General features: G+C 33.2%; 1 protein-coding gene across 1 annotated transcript in view; it reads left to right on the top strand.

The window, feature by feature from the left end:
• LOC128995115 (G-protein coupled receptor GRL101-like) overlaps positions 1-23,003 on the top strand; it is a 119,057-nt gene that overhangs the window by 79,262 nt on the left and 16,792 nt on the right. The window contains exons 16-24 of the mRNA XM_054420021.1: positions 8,219-8,347; positions 9,330-9,452; positions 14,211-14,325; positions 17,401-17,475; positions 18,601-18,744; positions 20,011-20,082; positions 21,256-21,327; positions 21,604-21,675; positions 21,765-21,836. Coding sequence (XP_054275996.1) covers positions 8,219-8,347; positions 9,330-9,452; positions 14,211-14,325; positions 17,401-17,475; positions 18,601-18,744; positions 20,011-20,082; positions 21,256-21,327; positions 21,604-21,675; positions 21,765-21,836 — 874 coding nt within the window. The remainder of the gene's footprint in view (positions 1-8,218; positions 8,348-9,329; positions 9,453-14,210; positions 14,326-17,400; positions 17,476-18,600; positions 18,745-20,010; positions 20,083-21,255; positions 21,328-21,603; positions 21,676-21,764; positions 21,837-23,003) is intronic.

Genomic DNA, 23,003 nt, shown 5'->3' with positions numbered 1-23,003 from the left:
TAAACTTACTTTTATCAGTAACTTATTTAATCACAAAGCTCTAAGTCCAAATTTAGATCACGGCAGTTTATTTTACTTGCTATTTCGGATCCCTTTACAAAAACATACGGTTTGTTATTGAATATTTAGTACATAAATATACATAAAATTACTTAGTTCAAATACTCAGTCAGACGGGAGAATATTTTAAAACAGTAAGAAGATATGAAATTTCCTTCTAAATGTTTTTATAACTATCCTATAGAGATGCTGATTATTAACCACTGTATGGATCAAGATACGTTTTTGACGGCCTAAGGAAGTTTGTACAAATTCTCTTCATTTTAACCATATAATACCTTGTTACAGCGAAACTGCAGACTAATCGAATTCAATTTTTTCTTATTGGATTTCAACTAAAATGTTTCCATAACTAACTGAGGTTCGCTCCTATGGGGAAGGGAAAAAGTGTTAAAGTGTTTTAGCGAATCTCCCTTATAGGGAACAAGCTATTACTGTAGGTCTCATTGTAAGACCAGATCCAGAACTGATATAATTTTCGTCTTGAGGTCTTCAGAGGCCAAAAACACCATTCGTTCAAAATTTTTGATATATTTATTATTTATTATTATTATTATTATTTATTATTTATTTAACATATATCATTTAATATATTTAATATACAGGGTTAGTAAAAAGTGTGGAGACCCTCTGTTATTTTTTTAACGGCCCATACTAGAAAAACTAAACTCGGCACACCTTTATGACATGTAATGAAGTACTTTTTGGGCATAACCGTCACTTGGTGTACATCCCCAAAATGGGGAATTTTGGGGGAAACTCAAACATTTCAAATACAAAGACCCATCGAGTGATCCCCCTCATTTTGAAGGTCCGTGTAAAAGAAAACCAACAACGCAAACTAGAGGTCTTTATCTCAATCCAGTAAAAAATGGCAGCCAATTGAAATTCTCAGAAGTTCAATTTAACTCTTACAGCTTTCCAAGTCTGGAGACCTGCTGTAAATTTTGTAGCGGCTCACACTAGGAAAACTAAACTCTAAACACCTTTTTGGCATGTTATGAAGTACTTTTTAAGCCTAATAGCCACTTGCTTACCAAACCCAAAATGGGGGATTTTGGGGGAAACTCAAAAGTTTTCAATAATAAGCCCCATCGAGTGACCCCTCATTTTGAAGGTCCTGGTAAATGAAAACTAACAACGCAAGCTAGAGGTTTCTATCTCAATCCAGTAAAAAATGGAAGCTGATTGAAATCTTTAGAAATTGGAAATAACTTGCAATTTTATATTCAATTAGCTGCCATATTTTACTGTGTTAAGATAGAGACCTATGGTTTGCGTTGTTACTTTTCTTTTATTATGACCTTCAAAATGAGGGGTCACTCGATGGGTCTTTGGATTTGAAATTTTTTAGATTCCCTTAAAATCCCTCATTTTGGGGAAGAACGCCAAGTGGTGGTTATGCCCAAAAAGTACTTCATAACATGCCATAATGGTGTGCCGAGTTTAGTTTTTCTAGTACGGGCTGTTAAAAAAATAACAGGGGGTCTCCACACTTTTTACTAACCCTGTATTTATTTCTCTGTAGCAGCAAACCTAAGTGCTCGTTAAACTAATGGTATTAAATAAAGAATAAATATGGCAAAAAAATCGCTCAGTCTGCAGATTTGGTGAGGGGAGGGGGTATTTATTTTATATAATGTTAGTAGTATAGGATGAAATCATACATTTGGTGTGCAAGTATACGAGCTTTCCATTAAAAATTAAACTACAACAGTTTAAATTTGTTCCATAAGAATAACATTAGAATTTTCAATGTACAGTGTTTTATAATTTTCTACGTTATTCAAATCCCCTAACATCCTTTTCCCATGACCCGATCTTGCAAAATAATTCGAGTTTATCGAGCTCTACACATTCTTACTAAATATTAGCAAAATCTGACCAAAATAACTCGAGTTATCATGTTCTAGTACTTACACAAACATTCAGACACAAACACATAAATATTCTATATATAGTGATAAAAAATAAAAATATTAAAAGGTTATATTAAATTATAAACATTTGAACGAATAGTGTTTTCGGCATCTGGTACATCAAAATAAAAAATAAAAATGGTCCTAGAGGTAGGTCTTTCCATACCACCTATGGTAGTTTCTTCTCTATTGGGAAATTCGCTAAAATAACTTTTCTAGAGGGTTATATCTTAAAGCAGGAGTTTTTTTACTTTATATTGATTTTAGGTAATTATAATTGATAATACAAAGAGAAATGGCGTCTAATCGATGAAGGTAGTTCAAGAACGTTGGTCAAAGAGATAACTCTCTCAGAGTTGTACTAACAGTCATGGTCCTTGACAAGCGTTTGCTGTGGCAAGATCAAGATGTTTGCGGAATACTACTTGAAATGTCTAGTTGCAAATGTCTTGAGTATCTTCCTCCCAATGACGACGAGAATAGCATATTTTGTTTGATTATTCATTGTCTTTCTAATATATTTATGATTGTTATGGTTGTATCTCTTTTTATATCTATCGGCGGTGATACGATACGCCCTGTTTGATCTTGTTTCTCAATATTGCATTATATTCTCGTTAAATGATTTACTAATTGAAGGGGTATTATTTAAAAACTGGTCCCTTCGAGACTTGGTTATTCCCTTAGATGAGGAACTCCATTGGGCCCTTGCTTTATATACATTATAGCAACTATAGTTCATTTTAGTTATTAACAATTTTTTTTAAGATTTATGTATTTACGATGCCATGGACACGACCCAAAGTGTAATACAATTTATCAGCCAAGCACTTGACTGACATTACAGTTATTTTGTTCATTAATCACTTCATTGTATTTGTTAAAAACCAAAGTCGTTTGTATTTGACAAGCTTTAAACTAAATAATCTGTTGTATAAATAAACAATTAACTTAAAAAATAACTTATTAACATAGAAAATTAGGGTATTATTTGGGAATAAAGAAATTTGGAGGGATTGAATTGATTTTAATTATGAACATTTTGTAATTCAGTTTTCATATATGTTACTTTTTATTGACTAAGCAAAAATGCAGTAGTTTCGCCATTGATTCGCAATGTAGCATGAACCTAGAATTTTAACAGTATTTTCAATGATCATTGCATTTTAAGTAAAGAATTCGCTAATATTAAAGCCAAAAATATACTTCCAATGAATAAATGATTTTCGTACATAGTACATAGTTTTAAAACCTTTTTCGTTTCAACCAGCCATGTTGGATCATATCATTAATCAATATTGTTATATACAAATCTGATGTTTAATAAATAAAAAGGTTAAAATACATTATTGTCACCTTGCGGTCCAATATTTATCCTACTGGAGTATGCGCATTTCAGCACAAGCACCATCGTCGGATCAGTATGCAACTAGAAAGTTCACAACACAAAAACACATCATTGGCCCGGAGTTTTATCCGTAACTGATTTGGAGCAAAACAATTAAATCTATTAATGAAAATTTAATTGTTGTTGTTATGATGGTGTTTTGACATTGAAGCGGTTTTGTTTGATGTATCCTACTTGGTTCTTAAGAGCTGTGCCTGCATGCAAAATAGCCATAGTTAGACAGGCTTTTAGCCAGAGTTTACCTTTGATCTACGTTCTGTGATTGACTGATTGATACCAGTCTAGAGACAAACTGCCAATTACAAACCCGACAGTCAATCACTAATGCTTTAGTAAATCATGAGCGTACCAACTGATTTAGAAATTATAACCCACGTCTATAAATGCATAAAATGCTCCAACATGTAACTTGGCTTATGTTTCATACGAAAGGTTCTACCTACGGATTTATTGGCTGTATGCCCTACGATCAGGACTGCATTAGAACTAGAACCCTAACAATCTGTTTTGGGGCCAAAACCAATTTGTCAAGTCGGGTCTAAAGCCAAAGTATCAAAGACATTACTAGCCTACAATTTTAGTGGCGTTTACACTCTTAGTTGTTTTGGTATTCGGTAATCGCAGATTAGGCCTAATAACTATTCGAAAATATAACAGATAAAAGCTATTAGTGGTAGGGTCTGAATTTTTCGGAGTTCAAGTTTCAACGCTATTATTTTGTTAAAGCATTCTATTTGAAAAATATTAAACCGTAAAACCTATTTTTAAATGATTTAGTCAATAACAGTGTATGATGTTATAGTCGCATACATAACTTGATATCAATAACAACTTCAATTGCAGCAAGGAGATGATGAATCAGATTTCAGATCAGATTTAAATAAGATATTAAATTATATATTCAGCAAAATTTATATCCTACATATTGCCGTATTTTAATGTTTGGAGTAAGAAACGTGAACTGATAGTAAATTTGTTATTAAATTGCATGAAATGAGGAACATTTCCAATTTATAAACGGCTAATGATAGTAAAATCGATCATCGCTTTACTTTTTAACGGGAACAAAATTTATTTTAATTCATACAAATGTTGCAAAACAAACTGAGGGTTTTTCAAAGTTTTCCCTCTTTACCAGTAACAATTATCAAGTTTACCAATCTGGACATAAGATAATCATAGTAAACCATACAGGTTCATTAGACCACAACATTATGTACCGATTACGTGTGGCCTCGACAGTAAGTCATGGTAAATAACTGTAGCAAACAAAATACCCTTGATGACTATTTATGAGATGCACGATTAGCTCAAAAAATAATGGATGTGTTATTCGAAAATGTAATTTTACACAAGTCGTGAGTAACAAAAGACGCAATGATTTTTGACAATTTATTAGAATTATTGGCCAGTCTTTTCTTCAAAATTATTTAGCGCTGAAGGCATTGTAATTAAAAAAATTACAAGGCAAAAATTTGGTTCGGATTCCACCATAAACTGTAGGTAGTTGCCATTGGCGGTATGGGCCAGGGGCGTATCCACGCGGAGGAGCTTAAATTGGAACGTCCCATCCAAACGAAGATTTTGTTTGTCAAAATATACAAAATTTATCATATTAAATCAATTATATAACTTTAAATTTAACAGGAATAACATTTTTATCTTTCAAATTTCAGTTTAACGATGGAAATCTAAAAAACTCATATACTTATTAGGACACTGTAAATGTTGATATGCATCGGAAATGGGGTAGCTTAGCAATCAAAATGTGAAGGTAAAATCCCTTGGTCTGAGTGGGAGACACTACACTGTGCACTGCATACCTTCTTGTTCTCACTTTTCCCATCGGCATCGGTTAATAGGACATCTCTAATTTTTGAACACCATGCCATGTTTTTGTTTGTTTGGATGTGCATTCTGGTTGTGATTTGAATAAACTACGTAAATATGGTATCTTTTCTAATTAATACATTTTTGTGCCTAAATATGACTGCTTCAATAATATAATACACGTATGCTTAAAGATCGGTCATAAAAATTCAAAGATAAAAATGTTTATGTAAAAGATACAAAAATAGTGGATATCTGGTTAACGAAGCGATTTTGAAAAAAAATGTTATTCTTGATTTTCTCTTTATTTTGACCCAAGGAATCAACTTAAATTATGTCCCCACCTTTTTGAACACCCTTCTATATACTGTACTGTATACAGGGTGATTGATATAAGTGTGCCAGCCGTTTTATTCGAAAACCATAAGATATATAAAAAAAAGTTAAATGTTAAGTGCCTTGGATTTTTTATTTAAAAAATTATAGTCGAGTCAACAAAATTATTTTAGCCGCCATTTTTCCAATATGGCCGCCAACTTGGATTTTTCTTATAGAACACTCTGTATTTTATGATGTATTCCGGTAGAAAATGTAATTTTAAGACGATTTTATTCTTGTAATTTTTTTCATAAACCTAACCATTTCAAAGATAATAATGGTTTAAGTTGTGAAATTTCTAATAGTTTTCGAATAAAACAGCTGGCATGCTTGCTTAGGCCTTTATCGAAACTCTTTCTCATGCCGAAATTTCAAAACTTTAACCATTATTATCTTTGAAACGGTTAGGTTTATAAAAAAAATCACAAGAGTAAAATCGTCTTAAAATTACATTTTCTACCGGAATACATCATAAAATACAGGGTGTTCTGTAAGAACAATCAAAGTTGGCGGCCATATTGGAAAAATGGCGGCTAAAATAATTTTTTCGACTTGACTACAATTTTTTAAATAAAAAATCCAAGGCACTTACCATTTAACTTTTTTTGATATCTCTTATAGTTTTCGAATAAAACGGCTGGCACACTTATATCAATCACCCTGTATACAGGGTGTTTTTTTAAAAACTTGCATCTTTATTTATGTAAAAACCGCAATAGATAGAAATATGCAGTTTGCGGGAATCATCTATTGACGTAGGGGGCCCAATTGTTTTGAATTCTACGTTACATTCACATTCCCCCCCTTTCCCCCCATGCCACCAACTTAATTTTTTTAAATAGCAAGGTACCCCTTGTGACATATCAAATAAAAGAGTATAAAAAAAGAAAATGTTTGATGAAAAAAAATTGAAAATCGGTTCACAAATTTGCGAGATATTTCCCCCTCCCCCTCCCCAGAACTTATTTTTTTTTTTAATAGCAAGGTACCCCTTGTGACATATCAAATGAAAGAGCATGAAAAAAGAAAATTTTTGGTGAAAACAAAATTAAAATCGGCTCATGAATTTGTGAGATAATCCCCCCCCCTTTTCCCCTACACATAATTTGTTTTTTAATAGCAAGGTACCCGCCCTTGCGACATATCAAATGAAAAATAAATTTCACCAAACATTTTCTTTTTTCATGCTCTTTCATTTGATATGTCACAAGGGGTATCTTGCTATTAAAAAAAAAAGTTCCGGGGAGGGGGAGGGGGAAATATCTTGCAAATTTATGAACCAATTTTCAATTTTTTTTTCATCAAACATTTTCTTTTTTCATGCTCTTTCATTTGATATGTCACAAGGGGTACCTTGCTATTTAAAAAAATTAAGTTGGTGGCAGGGGGGAAAGGGGGGGAATGTGAATGTAATGTAGAATTCAAAACAATTGGGCCCCCTACGTCAATAGATGATTCCCGAAAATTGCATATTTCTATCTTTTGCGGTTTTTACATAAATAAAGATGCAAGTTTTAAAAAAAACACCCTGTATAACTCATAGTGTTACCGATCCAGTTAGATTAATTTTCCTGGAACTTGTTTATACGTATTCCAAAATTTTCATATTCATTAACATTTGTTTATCTATTTGGAACGCTCATAATGCAATATAACTATAAAGTAAATAATTCTAACTATTAAATGATATTTATATAGTGAAGTGAGTGATTTTTTGCCGCATTGCTTTTAAGTTTGGGTTCAAATATGTATAAATATCATCACAAATATTAAAAATAATTTAAAATTATCGTTTGGTCAAGCATGACCTTGGAACAAAATTGCTTTGATTTTCGTCACACACCCAGTCGAAGGCGGTAGAAAACAAACCAAATTAAATGGATTGGGATTAGTTTTCTAGGAACATTCTGGGCGTTTCTATTACAGTGTCGTTAAATATGCTTGTTTTAATGTTCAAAATTTCAAAATTTTCCGGTGGCGGCCCAGCACCCCCCTCTGACTGGGGGGTTTCCATAGCCCCTATACCCCCTAGTAGGTCCCCCCAAACTTCGTCTCTGGATCCGCCCTGGTAGGGCTATTAATTGACAGCTGTGTCTAAGGAATGTCGGTCTTAGTCACTAACAAGACTACAAGATCGCACCACTCATCCTACATACTTCATCTCCATTCATACTTGGCTTGAAATACCTACTTTGTATGGTCGCCATTTAATAAGAAAGTATAAAGTAAAAAGTATAGGGGACATGCCGGCCTTTGTAACTAAAAAGACTACAATATCGCACCACTCATGCTACACTCATCTCCATTCATATTTGGTTTGAAATACCTACCTTCGTACGGCCGTCATTTAAATTAAACGTATTAAAGTAAAGCTATTAAGGCTTAAAAAATCTTATGTTGAGGATACATAGTTTTCAGTCATCTCGGATTAACAGTTATGATGATGATTATTCTTATTTTAACTCGGGCAAAATTGTGTATTGTCGTCAAAGGCTTCTTTTGTCGATCTTTTAATCATTTTTAATAATATAACAATCCCAAATGGGTATATTGTTTTATTGTTAGTCACTATGTCATATATCCACCACAAGTGCTTGATTTGCTGGTTGTTGTTATATCTCAGCCACCCGGTTGTGTGGCCCGGACCAGTTTACTTGTGACAGTGGGCAATGTGTGGACGCTAGACTGAGATGCTACGACAGCGGCTCTCCACGAGACGGCTGTGCTGACGGTTCACACCTCAAACATTGTCGTAAGTTTTTATGTCTACCATTTGTCTGACATGACACTTAGTCGAGCTGATTTATCGACCAAGTGGCATGTCGGACAAAGGTTGGACACTTGTGATTTCGATTGCATAGCCTTACAATGATTTGATGTACCAGAAAATCCTTGAGTTAAAATGAACAACTCATTATAAAGGTTCGTTGCTCAAACCCCTGCGATAAATTATCCAAACTTGGCAAAGGTATGTTATTGTAATAGTTTTAGAAAAGTAGGCTAATAGCGAGAATATTAAAAAAGTGTAGCTTGTTTTATTACTGTTAAATATTATAAAATCTGTATTTGATGCAGTGGGAAAACGATGTTTTACCTTGGCAATTAACTATTCAAATAGTAAAATAAAAACTAGAGGAAACATCAATAATGTTGTATCGTGTACAGTACGAAAGTGTTCAAGTTTTTATTGTGTGCACATTAAATAACTTCTTTATCAGCATTATTTTGTGTACATTAGTAATTCATATTTTATATTTTTACCATTTTGTATATGTTTATTAGACCAATCTTACAAAATAAAAACCGCTATTTTATACTAGTGCAGTGAACAGTGAACACTGAGTTAACATTATATCATTAAATTCCTTAAAGAATAGTGTTTTACTACCTTAAGAGTTTGTAGTAAAAAAGCATTTTGCCTCGGGCTTGTAAAGAATTATAGATTTAAACAGCTAATGTAATTATCAAGCATAAATGATACATAGATAACACTATGTAACAACAATGTTGACAAGAATGTCTCATACAAATCCCATTGGCGACGCAAAAAATGAGTGCTAAAGAGTTTTTAAGCAATGGTCTAAAAAATGTAGACCTAGTTTTAAAAATACTTTTAACTTTATATAGCCTTTTATATGTGTTTTTTTCTAACTGGACGTATACAACATGCCCATTGAATCAGATAAAGCGTCCAGGATACACGTTTAAAATACCATTATTTTCCCTCTTTATAGGAGAATGGGAATGTGTGGAACAGAATCAGTTTAAATGCAGAGGAGGTCCTTGCCTAAACATATCCCTGCTGTGTGACCATGCGATAGACTGCAAGGGGTCCTGGAACGATGAGGATGGCTGCCGTAAGTTGGTTAAACATGTTTAACAATGCTATTCGTTTATACTTTTTATTTAATGAGAGTGGTGATATTTTTCATTTGTCTGTCGACATTGACCTAAAAGGCCGGTGCGTGTAAAGAATAAAGCAAAGCAAAAGCCTAGCCGGTACAACAGTACAACAACGAATAATTCTGATGCATTTAAGTGGCAATCAAGACATCATTGCCGTTTATCAACAGACCACCGCGCTACTGACTAAAGCTACTAACTGATAAGTATTACAATCTCATTCATTATATTGACATTTATAAATGATGAATGCATAGAGTTTATCATCAATTTCTATCAGCTTCATATCCCCCAGCCACTTTATGGCAAATATATTGAAATTGTAATATCATATCCAATAATCAATTTAATTGAAACGTATTTTTTTACCTACAACAGTTATTTTTTAAAGTAGCCATTTCAGTTCAGTTCTTAGAATTGAAAAGTTAAATTGAAAGAGTTTACTTTTATATCAGCATAGTTTCATTTCATACCAGCATAGTTTTTCTCATATCAACACGGGTAACGGACCAATGAGATTCAAGGATTGAGAGAAAAGAAGTAAAATTAAAATGTTTCGAACGTCAACTAATCAGCTGATCAGCTGATCAGTTGACAATTTTAATTGTTGGTCCGTCTTGTTCAATGTTCCTGTTGATACTCGCGTAATTTTAACCTAAGTTGGTGTTTAAAGGAAGGTAGATTAAACTGATTTAAAAATTTCAGTTTTAGTGAAAGTGAAGTTGACGAGATGGAAACGAGAGCACAAACTGTTTGTGCTAATCCTTTGCCACCAAAATCGAAACAAATGTATACATACATACATACATGATACATGATCTCTCCGTCCGTAGTCCTTTGCCTTAAGGAATTGGACAGGTCAGGGTTAATACAAAGAATAACCAGCTTAATACTAATTTTTTTCACCGTCTAGGTAACTGTCTATGTCCTCTAAACTTAACTCTACTAGATATTTTTTTAATTCTGATTTGAATTTTGTTAAGCTCTGAATTTCAAGTAATTTTTTCGGTAGGGCCTGGTACAATTTCATTCCCATGTAATCTGGTTTGTGTTCAAATTTTGTGAGTTTATGTTGGACTGCATGTGTGCCCTTTGTTCGTGTGTTGTAAGTGTGATTTGTAAAAGTTGGTTTAATGTTCTGTGATTTTATATAGCAAACTGATTCATAGATATAAAGTGAAGGGACTGTGAGAAAGCCAAGTTCTTTATAAACATTTTTGCAGCTGGTCCGAGGCGGCATGCCCAAGATTGCTCTTACTGCCATATTCTGCCAAACAAAGATCCGGTCAATATTCTTCTTAACAGCTCCCCATAGAATGATTGAGTACAAAATGTGCTGTTCTATTAGGCCAAAATACACAAGTTTAGAGAGAGCCAGGTTTCCGAAGGTTCTTATTCTTCGAAGTACAAAGACCCCTCGAGCCATAGACCCCTCCAGTTTTTTTATTTGTGCATCCCAGCTCAATTTATCGTCCAATCTCACCCCCCAAAAGTCGGCAGTTTTTGAAATTTGAATTTGATCCTCTCCAATTAATAGGTTCGGAGTCCTATTATTTTTTAAATTTTGTCTTTTTGCAGTTTGGATACACATGTATCCTGTTTTTTGTGAATTTAATTTGAGTTTGTTTGAGGAAAAAAAGTCAGCCAAATCATTTGCTCTTTGATTAGATTCTACCTCCAGGGCCGCGTCGTCAGTTCCCCTTACGAATAACGTTGTATCATCCGCAAAGAGGTAGACGCTGTCCTGCGGAACAGTATCTGTGATGTTGTTGATGTAGACCAAGAAAAGGAGAGGTCCAAGGACAGATCCCTGGGGGACGCCATTGGAGATCAGTTTTTTTGTTGATGAAATTCTTTCAGTTTTTGAATTTGAGTTTTTTTTTAATCTCAGTGACTTGGAATCGGTTGCTCATATAGGATGTGAGCCACTTCAGCGCAAGTCCTGAGATTCCAATTGATGCCAATTTTTCCAATAGAATCGCAGGTTCGACACAATCGAAGGCTTTGGAGAGATCAGCAAAACAACCAACTACCGTCTCTCCAGCCTCCATTGCGTCTATACTGCTGTTGATGAAATCAATGAGTGCCAATTTTGTTGATTTGTTGCGTCTAAAACCATATTGTCTGTCACACAATATGTTATTTTTTTCCAAGAAGTTGCTAAGTTGCTCCGAAACAACTTTCTCAATCAATTTTGAAACGACTGGTAGGAGAGAGATTGGGCGATAATTCCCCGGATCAGTTCTGTCTGACTTTTTAAAAACTGGTTTTATTTTTGCAATTTTGCAATTCTGAGGGAAAATTCCAGATGTCAGTGAAAAATTGACTATGTGGGTAAGAGGAACTGCCACTTCCTCCCTACAATATTTTAGGACATGCATACTGATTCCATCTACACCACTAGAGTGTTTAGATGGTAGCTTTGAGAACAAATCCAGAAGGTAAGCAGATGTAATCAAATGAAATTGTCCAAGTTCAGCAGTGCCATTCCTCCTAAAACCAGATAAGGCATGGGTTTCCTGATCCTTGTTAACAAGCTTCGAAACATTAACAAAATAGTCATTTAGGGTTTCACACACTTCTATAGGATTTTCTATTTTGTTACCGTCAATATTCAGTATAATATTATTACAGTCTGAATTTTCTTTTGGCCTAATGCTGTTTATAATCTTCCAAGAGTCTTTAGATTTATTTTTTGAGCTGGATATGCAATCGTGTGCCCATTTTATTTTGCTTTCCTGTATTTTGTTTTTATATTTATCTTTAAGCTTTAGGTATAATTCTTTGTCAGATATCATTCCTGTCAGCCTCCATACAGAGTATTGTTGGAACATTTTTTCCTTTGCAGCTATTATCTCATTGTTCATCCATTTGTTTTTTCCTTTGCGACTGAGATTAAGTTTTGTTTTTTTATTCGGGCAGCTGATATCAAAATAATATTTGAATGTTTCTATAAAGCTATCATATTTGGTATTAATATCAGGAGCATCATATACTGAGTTCCAGTCCTCTGACTGTAGCCTTATTTTAAGTTCATGAAGATTTTCATCAGTAATTATTCTTTTTTCTATGGTTTTATTTTGGTTTGAGATACTATTTTGGTTTGAGATAATTTCAGGTAGGCTTATTTCTATTGAGATAGCACAGTGGTCTGAAATATGGGGTTCTTTTACTGCTGCTGATAATATTTCAAAGTTGGTTAAAAAATTGTCTATGCATGTGCTGGTTGTGTCTGTAATTCTAGTTGGTTCAAAAATGTTTGGTTTCATATCAAAACTTTTAATCAGAGTTGCAAATCTGTGGTAAGTGTTGTCTGAAATCTGATGTGTAAGTGTTGTATGAAATTACATACTAGCAATTCATTAAATGGACAAAACAAAATAAAGGTAGATTGTTAAATAAAAATGAGCTTCTGGTTTATTTTGAAAACCTCTTAACCGTTGTTTCACCCAAATCGTTGTGGACGACATATTCGATGCTGAGATCCAACTGTAAATTAACTGATTCATTATATTGTTCAGTTGTCCAAATAAATATGCAATATTTCCCTAACTGTAACTGATACAGTATTTATGGTGAGAATGCTGCTAGAAGAAGCTATTGCCTGCAAAAAAATAGTAACTTATTATTTAACGAAATTTTACAAACACGTAATTACATGAAACCAGCTGATTATACAATAAGTCGTTGCATCACTTTCAGTGGCAATGACAATCAACGAAAACATAACCTCTCTAAGAAGTTATGAGTAATGATTGTTAGTTATTATAAACCAGATTGTTAGTACCTAAAAAACTATCGTAGGTAAAGTAGTGTACGCAACTCGCGTTAATAGTCTTTACGTCACTCGTAGAAGTTTTTAAGGCACTCGCCAAGGCTCGTGCCTTAAATTTTCTACTCGTGTCGTAAAGACTAACTTAACGCAATCGTTGCGTAAACTACTATTACCGTTAACTTTCAATGTCACAAAAAATGCTGATTTATACAGCTTGTTGGATATGATTGGCGCATCGAGTTGATGGATACACTTATGTATATAATCAATTAATTTCCCATAATATGCATTGTGAAAACGATTTGAACATTTAATAAACTTATAAACTAGTATGCATTATTTGATTATATTGATTGTTGTATCCAATAACATAATTCTATTTGCTTTAGCTCTTAATGGTTTTGAGCATGTATTGATTTTTGATTAATTATTCCTCATAAAAAATTGTAATAAATTGCTGTATATAGACATAATGGTATTCTCATGGAATAAAAAAACGTGTTATAATGTACAATAAAAAAATATAAAAATGAATGAGTGAACCAATAAATAAATTAAGCATAAAAATAACCATTTTAAACATCAATCGACAAACGATAACAATAAAGCTACTAACACACGTGACACAACTTTGCCTGACTGGAAGCTATTTACAACTTATATTTTTACATCTTATCTAGTGATAAAAATATACTTTTATTCATAACCTGATAACGCCAGGTATAAAAAATATCGCTATGTTTCCCAGGATTTGTTTTTTTTGCCTCTACATAGTTAAAAACATTTATTTAGGATTAAGGGTAGTTAATGAGAATACCATTTTTAGCCAGGAAATTAATCATTCGAATAAAAAAATATTTTTATAGCGGCAAAACTATTATTGTTGTAAAGAATTTGCTCACTCAAGATATACAAAAACTCTTTATCTATTTTCCAGCATTTACCTGTTCAGCCAGCACGCCTCAGTGCGAGTGTAGGGATATCCACATCAACTGTACCGACCGCCATCTTGTCTCCGTCCCCACCGACACTGAGAAGGAGATCACTTGGTTGTAGGTGTTTTTAAACATCAGCTGATCTTTGCTTGTTTTCAATGATTACTCCAGGAGTGCTTAATGAATTCTAATTTAAAGAAAATAGGATATTTTCTTATTCTAATTTTTTATTACATTCTCATTTTCTGTATATTCGTATTTCGTAAACTAGTAGATGCTTAATATAACAGCCCTTTACAGTGTTTAGGGTGGATTGGCAACTGTGTTGAAACAACAATAAAACCAAACAAAATTATTCAGTCTTGCAAAACATTTGAAGTATCTGCAGTCCTAGTGTTAAATACGAGGGGAGCGAGCTGGCGTAGTGGCTAGAGCGCGGGACTTTGGTCCGTGAGGTCCCGGGTTCGATCCCCGCCAAGTCACCAATGGATTTTATCTAAGTGATAATGCCGCAACCCCTAGGTCTAGCCTGAAGTAATGTGAAAAACAATCCCAGGCTCGTGCCTAGCGTCCTAGGACAAAAAAAAGTGTTAAATACGAGGCTTTTTAGAGTATTTACATTCCAAGTTTTCCATAAATTGGACAGAAACTTTTAAGTTTAACTGCAGTTTTTACCTCAATTAAAAGTCAAATTTACTGAATGACTGATTCGATGTAGTTAAATAGTCCAATACAAAATATATATTAGAGGGAGAAATAGTCTATTTTTCTCTAGTATTGATAATGTTTCCAATATTGTATCTATCTATATATACAAAAGAGGAACTATGTATGTATGTATGGTTATATGGATATATATATACATGGACTCTGAAACCGCTCGACAGATTGTAATGATGAGTCGTGTATAAAAAAAATAATGATTTAGTCATTGCAGCTCAGCGGCAGTTCCGTGCATTCTTTTAATTAGTGTGGTGTGGAGACGTTCCGTCACGTAGCACAATCTTCTAACTTGAGAACAACGGATTTTGCATTCAAATAGAAGCTGACATGCCGTCCTAAGTCAGATGAGACGCCAGACAACTGACATTCGATAGAGTCCGTGCTGCTGTGGAAAACAGTCCTCGTAGGCCAGGCCCACCCGAAAACAAGAGGTTGCTTTGAACATGCCAGACAGCTCGGTTACACGAATTTTGAGCTTCAATCTTAATTTTCATCCAAACAGATTAATCTATATATTAATAGGCAAGCATGTTTTTTACCCTTTTTCTCAGCTCATTTGCATTACAGGGAAATTCTACTCATACTGTTGGAATAGTATATTTCATTACTAGGACCGAAAGTGGCATTTTCCGTCGCGCGCTCAAGTTTTTGGGGGAAACCCAGGGAACCCCAATTTCACGTGCGAGGCGAAGCCGAGTATGTGAGAGCTATTTTCACGTACGAGGCGAAGCCGAGGAGGGGAATAATGGAGCAAGTGCCGGATAATAACTTTCGGTACAAGTTATGAACGATACTTTTCATCAAGACGCAAAAATCCAAGAACACAGAATAGCAGACCTCAGTAATATTGCAACTATTTTATTTCTGAATTAATTTGATTGAACATCAAAATAAAATAAAATCTTCTAAAAGGAAACTTACGTCTATTTTTGATTAATTTTTAAAACAAAAAAATAGGAGAAAATATTCTAAAGTTAGCCTACGTATATTCTCAATGAATTTTGTTTAAACATCAAAATAAAAGAATAAAACAACGTTTAAGAACACACACAGCTGATTCAAATCATTAAATTAAACCGTAAAAAAACACTAGCGCGCGTGGTGAATAAATGGAGAAGTAATTGAGAGCGAGGGAAAGTAAATTTAGAGCGAGGGAAAATCAGCTGTTCGATTTTCCCTCGCCCTAAATTAGAGCTTGGGAAACGACTACTTTCATTGATGTCAGCTGTTATCGAAAATAGTTACTTTTGTTAAGAAGTGATGAAATAGTATATTTCATTACTAGGACCGAAAGTGGAATTTTCCGTCGCGCGCTCAAGTTTTTGTGTGAGGCGAAGCCAAACACAGGGAACATCAATTTCACGTGCGAGGCGAAGCCGAGTATGTGAGTGCTATTTTCACGTACGAGGCGAAGCCGAGGACGGGAATAATGGAGCAAGTGCCGGATAATAACTTTCGGTACGAGTTATGAACGATACTTTTCATCACGACGCAAAAATACACAAACACAGAATAGCAGACCTCAGTAATATTACAACTACTGTATTTTATTTCTCAATTAATTTGATTGAACATCAAAATAAAATAAAATAAAATTTTCTAAAAGGAAACCTACGTATATTTCTCAATACATTTTGTTTAAATATCAAAATAAAAGAATAAAACAACTTTGAACAATACATGCAGCAGATTCAAATCATTAAATTAAACCATAACAAAACACTAGTGCGCGTAGTGAATAAATAGAGAACTAATTGAGAGCGAGGGAAAGTAAATTTAGAGCGAGGGAAAATCAGCTGATCGATTTTCCCTCGCCCTAAATTAGAGCTTGGGAAACGACTACTTTCAGTGATGTCAGCTGTTATCGAAAGTAGTTACTTTCGTTACGGAGTGATGAAAAGAAATTTTCCTGTAGACGTGCAGAAAACCTTTAGAGATAAAAAATAGGTAAAACAATAAGCACAAAAATGAATTTAAAATTTTAAAAAATAACATGGAAAAAATAGAAGAAATTCCAATCACATGTTTTATATACCGGGGGGGGGGGGATATAGAAGTCTGTACATTACATATCTTTGGTCGAGCTTTCGACCACTGGACTACCTCTGGTTTAAATTAATCTGTTTAATTTTGGTTTTTATCTATACAGATAATCGCAACTTAACCTCTCTATATTGCCCTTATTGAAAGATTGCAATGACTGAATAATTTCTGGGTTGACTTAAAAATATATGTTATTTCTCCATAAATGAAAAATAAATAATAATTATTGCCTATTAATTCTGATGTGGTTATGGAAAAAACAAAGCTTAGATTATTTTAAAGGGGTTTAAGGTTAATATTACTTTTTAATGAATTCAGTTGAAGATATCTTTCGACAATTCTATAGTAGATACAAAAACAAATAAACAAACAGAAGGATTAAAAGTTAAAAGTGAGTATTTTAAGAGTAAAATATTTTTGTTTCAGTCATCTTGGAAGTAATCAGCTGAATGAAACCTTGAACAACGACACTTTTGTGCAATTTGAAAGAATTCTATACTTGTAAGTAATTACCTACTTTGTGAATTGTTATGTTAAAAACTATATTAGACGTGTTTCTCACTCTACTTAGAATGAATCTTAAACAGCAATGAAACAATAAGGTGTTATTAAAAGTATGATACGAATGGACCAATCGTTTCCATGTTTTTAAGGTATATCTCGAATCAAATAGCAGTAGAGTAAATAAAAAAGATACCATCACAAAGCTTAAATATATACCAAGCTCCTACGTGGTGTATATATTTGCCAATTAATTAGTTGTGGTTCCGTTTGTCACCAACTGCTCTCTAACTTGCAACACGTCTATAAATTAAAACCAAACAAGGTTTCCGATGTCCTGTTGACTTATTTATTGAGTACATTTATCGTTATAGGAAACCATTTACTGAATTAAATTTGATATAAATGGTTCATAGAGTTACTTTGGTATCGTACGATAAATAAATGCCCTTGTTTAAAATTGATCCACAGCCACATAATGATATTAAAACATAAGTGTTATCCATGCAAAACAATTAAAACTTGACTTCATACTGATTTGGCCAATTTTCTTGGTTGATATTTAATTAATCTTAAACAAATTAGCTGACCATTGTTTAAATTAATAACATGCTTACTGATCATTGTCTCGTACTATTATCATCATCTTAAGTTATCATAGAGATAATTCAAAACACATATTCCCTCTCTATATCTAGACCCAGCTGTAAAACATTACAAGAAACCGTATGTTTCTAATCTAAGCACGTACCTATCAAAAGTTCTCCTTGCAAGTTTCTCCTGTGTTACAACAATGTGAGGTACAACAATGTAGAAGTACAATCTCTTAATACTCTTAACACTACAACTTTAATCGATTCAGAGACTTTATGCCGATTGGTAGAGCTTTCTGGCAATGGAAATTTAAAAATGTAATTACTATTAAAATACTACTTGATATAAATTATCAGTGTTCTTGTGAAATTCATAATTCTATTGTATATTACACTTTTCTATGAGGTACGGTAATGATAGGGTCCCTTTTGTCTTAGCGTCAATTTATTATAACTTTACTTGGCATATTTCGTGCCTTTCATCTTCATAACTAATAGATAGCTGATTAGTTGTTTACTTTGAATGTTCCAGAGACCTGAGCAACAACAGTCTGAGGGCTCTGCCACCTCTTATGTTCCGCAACCAATGGCGACTCTCAGTATTGGATCTCCATGACAACCTCATTACTTACCTTAGCAATGGGTCATTCTACGGACTCGCTAGCCTTAAAGCATTGTAAGTGTCAATTCGTCAACATTTAGGATGATACACTGATGATGACATAATGATGTATGATTGCAAAATGACATAATATAAGTGAAGATTGTTTGAAATAAAACTAACTAAGGGAGTTACTTATTTGAAAATTTCCCTTACAGGAAAATTACCGTAGTAATCATGGTGACTTGGACCCGGGACCGATTTACTTTTTTTGTTTTGAGGTCCCTAGAGGCCAAAAACACCATCCGTTCGTGTGTGTCCGTTAGCATGATAACTCGAGCATGATCCGGTTTTGATAAAATTTTGTATAAACGTAAAAACCTACATGTATTCGAACTGACGAACCAGGATGATCGGACTATGGGAACTTTGGTTACTAGGAAATTTTATGGGGTAAAATTTGGGTTTTACCATTTTTGAAAAAAAAAAACATAAAATTTATTTTCAAACGATTTTCTAGAGCTTAAAAACAAATAATTTAGTACACTGTAGTATGCACTTAATGGTTACGGATAAAATTTCAAAAAATTTTAAATTTAAAATTGCCATGTTATTCTTATGGAGAATAAGTAAACTGTTGTAGTTTGCTTGTTCATGAACATATTTTGATAATTTTAGGAAAATGATTTTATTTCTAACTTACTATTAACATTTTACAAAAAAAAAAAAATACTTTTACCCTCCCTGTTGCAGCAAACCTAAGTACTCGTTAAACTAATTCTACTTATATAGGGAATAAATGTAAAACCTTTAAGGAGACATTTTAGTATAATCCGATAAGGCAAATGGAAATTCGCTTAGTCTGCAGGTTTGCTATGGTGGGGGTATTTTTTCCATATTAAGGATATTATTTTAGTGTCAGTGTGCAGGTATGATACAAGTAAATCTTATTAAAATGATTTTTTATCATAGTAAAGTAGACGTGATTGATAGGATAATTACGAAGACATTTTGCAATCCACTAGAGAACGTAAACATTAATTTATTAAAAAATTTAAAAGCAATTGTAAATCACAAATTACAATATTGTGATATGTTGAATTAAAACATATTTCAAAATGAAAATGATTAAATCCATCTATCTAACCGTAGTTATTTGGTCACACACAATTTAATTAGTTAGCTATTTGTTGTTTGGTTAAAATTATACATGATTTCCCTTATAAATATCTCTTGTATTGTATTGCATGGAAACATTTCAAACTAAGGCGAAAGGTTATGTTTAATCAACATAATTGGTGTTAATATACGAGTATTAATCTGAAAATATTATCCCTCCAGACATCTACAAGGAAACAAGCTTCAAGCGATTCAGGCCTACGCATTTTATGGCCTTTACTCTATAATATCTCTGTAAGTACCAGATGAGGATTTTGTTCATAGTAGCCTTTAGTATGTTTTAATAAAATTTCAAATTAAAATAGATTTGTTAAAATCTTTTTATCGTTCTACTTTATGAGATTGGGTGATTTGAAAACTTATATTGAGATTGAAGAAGGTTTCAACTTAAAATTGCTGCATATTTTTAGTTTTACTTGAAATCATCTTTGTTCAAATTGCACAAAGATAAATAATATTATCTTAACACGATAGGATTTTTTGAAAGTTATGAATCACGTTGAATTTTAAAACCGTTATAGTGTTTTGTGCTTTACTGAATTTAGTAACACAAATTACTACATACTGTTTATTTGCATCATACTAAGTGCAGAGGCTAGTTTTGTATACAGTAAATGCAATGCCTTCTTATAAATCACACAGTACACTATTTCGTATAATATAAAGGATTTGAATAATAAGTGTTTTTCTAATTGCATATGTTACTTAAGTTAATGTCTCACATCTCCAAGGAACCTACAACAAAGTCGTATTCTCACACATTCTAGGGCGTTCAAGCAATTAATTTAATTCCATGGATATACGTGTAATTATAAAATACAACCACAAAACAGTATGCAGCTTAAACAACACAGGCATTTGTTACTAACTACTGTTTCAAAATATCCAACTCTTCAGTGATATTGTTGACGAGTGTATCATGCAATAAAACGCTGTGTCTTTACGAGTACTTACCGTGCAGCTATTCCAGAGAGGCTATGGCTACGTACAAATGTAAGAGTAGGTGTGTCTATTAAGTGGCAGACAATCAGAACCAGGAGGGTTATAAACCTGTCTGATGTCTAGCTAAGAGTCCACTGGGGTTAGCCATGTCAGGGCACGTTTTTTCCTCTCAACTATTTTCACTGCTTTATGTTTAAATATGTCATAAGAAACTCCTTGAAAACCCATTAGGCAATCAATTGGTCAATTAAAGGACTTTTTATACATTTTATTTCGTCAATGAGATTAAAACCTACATTATAATAAAATATAGATTATTTTTTGGATGTTTACAAAATAGGTTTAGATTCGCATCCCTTACGAGGCTATACAAACAAACGTACCATTAAAACATATAAGAAAATAGTAAATAGGCGTTTAAGTAAGCATAAAAATATAAAATAAAGCCGATTTGTTTTACCATAGTGATCTACAAGGACAAGAGATCCATTCTATTGAACCTGAAGCTTTCATAGGACTACACAGCTTAGCTGGCCTGTAAGTATTTAAATTTATAAGATTATTTTATAAATTTATTTATGTAATACTATTTTATTAAGTTCGCGCAGGATTTCATCTTCTACATTTTTAGTTTATAATGTAACCAAATTAAGACTATGAACTATTGTTCTAGAACTTCATAATTGGGGTATAAATTAGTTAATTCTTGTGCGGAATAGAAATGTTAATGTGTTAGTACATTTAATGATCTAAGGTTTTTTTTTTAGATCATTATGTTTAACAATATAAATTATTTTATACGAAATGTTTCAGAGACCTTTCGCATAACAAGATCACTCTACTTTCCCACGGCACACTGCGAGGAATGCCTTCCCTGCTGTTCCTGTGAGTATGTACGTACTGTCTTTATCTCCCTCCAATCCCTCTATATACCTTTTCCCTACAGGACTTCACTAATGTATTCCTATTTTCAGGAATCTCAGCGAGAACTGGATAAAAGAGATCGAGCCTAATGTTTTCCGGAGCGTTCCACTGCTGGATAAATTGTGAGTTGGTAATATTTGTTGTTTGACTTTGTTTCTGGGGTTTTTCTATAACCACTCACTTTGGCAAATTGATAATCGGGGTAGTTATGTAGTTCCACGGTTCATATTGTCTTATGCACTGACTTTTTCCGTTCTCATAGACTGTGAACCTGTAGTTTCAGTAAGATCTTATTATATCTTATTATTTGATACATGGATCTGATCCCTTATGAGATTAATGTATCGGAAGAATTATCTAAACTAATTCTTAGCTACGTAAATAAAACAAATTATGTTGTGATCATTTGTAAGCCAGCTATTTTCAATTTTAGCATCATACGCATTAATGCCAACATTTTGAGTTCACACATTCTATTTTCTGTATCATATCGTTTTAGTCGAAAATGGTGTTTATAGTTCTAACTAAAAATTACTATGAACTAAACTCAAAAGAAATCTACCAATCAAGCAGGTGGCTCTATGAACCATTACACTTGCATGCTAGAAATGGGACTTCCTGTGAGGAATCTATGTTTGTAGTTATTTTTTTAGCAAGAAAGAACTGTTTTCATTTCATTTTAACAAGGGAGATCTTCTTCAATAGTTATTGCTTAGTAGTTTCAACGGTTTATTGCTTTATTTAGTTTAAGAGGAACTATGTATAATCGTAATTAATTTTTTTTCTTCGCGAATATTATAGGCTACGTATGTTAATAGGTTTCTTGTAGCTTAATCGTTAGGCTCCATCACATTTTTTGTCATTCTAGATATTTCAGACTGGGAGTATCTTAGGCATTGTACCCTGACATGGTACATTTCACCATCAGAGTTTGATTAATCTTCATATCCGGATGCCTCCTGACTCGGGTATCTTGTTTGGTACTGATGAAATTATTGCATTCTTCACAAGTAATCGTTTTCATCCTAACGATATTTAATATACCTCTGATGGCTCGTTACATTGATTGTTTATTAATAATACAGCCTTAGCTCTTATTACTGAAGTAAACGGTCGAATCCTCTTATGTGACTAACTGGTCAACTTTGAGCAGAATGCTTTTGCCAAACTTACTTGAATATTCTTTTGCTATTTAAATGACTGCTTTCTGTTGCATCAAGTTTTTCAGTTAAGTTGAGTGATTGAGAAAACCAGTACAATATTCCATATTTTCCAATTTTGACACTGAA

Source organism: Macrosteles quadrilineatus, unplaced genomic scaffold (assembly GCF_028750875.1).
Source record: "Macrosteles quadrilineatus isolate MER2022 unplaced genomic scaffold, UCM_ALF_1.0 Scaffold_1__1_contigs__length_201487025, whole genome shotgun sequence".
NCBI lineage: Eukaryota > Metazoa > Arthropoda > Insecta > Hemiptera > Cicadellidae > Macrosteles > Macrosteles quadrilineatus.
This window is presented reverse-complemented; position numbering and strand designations above follow the sequence as displayed.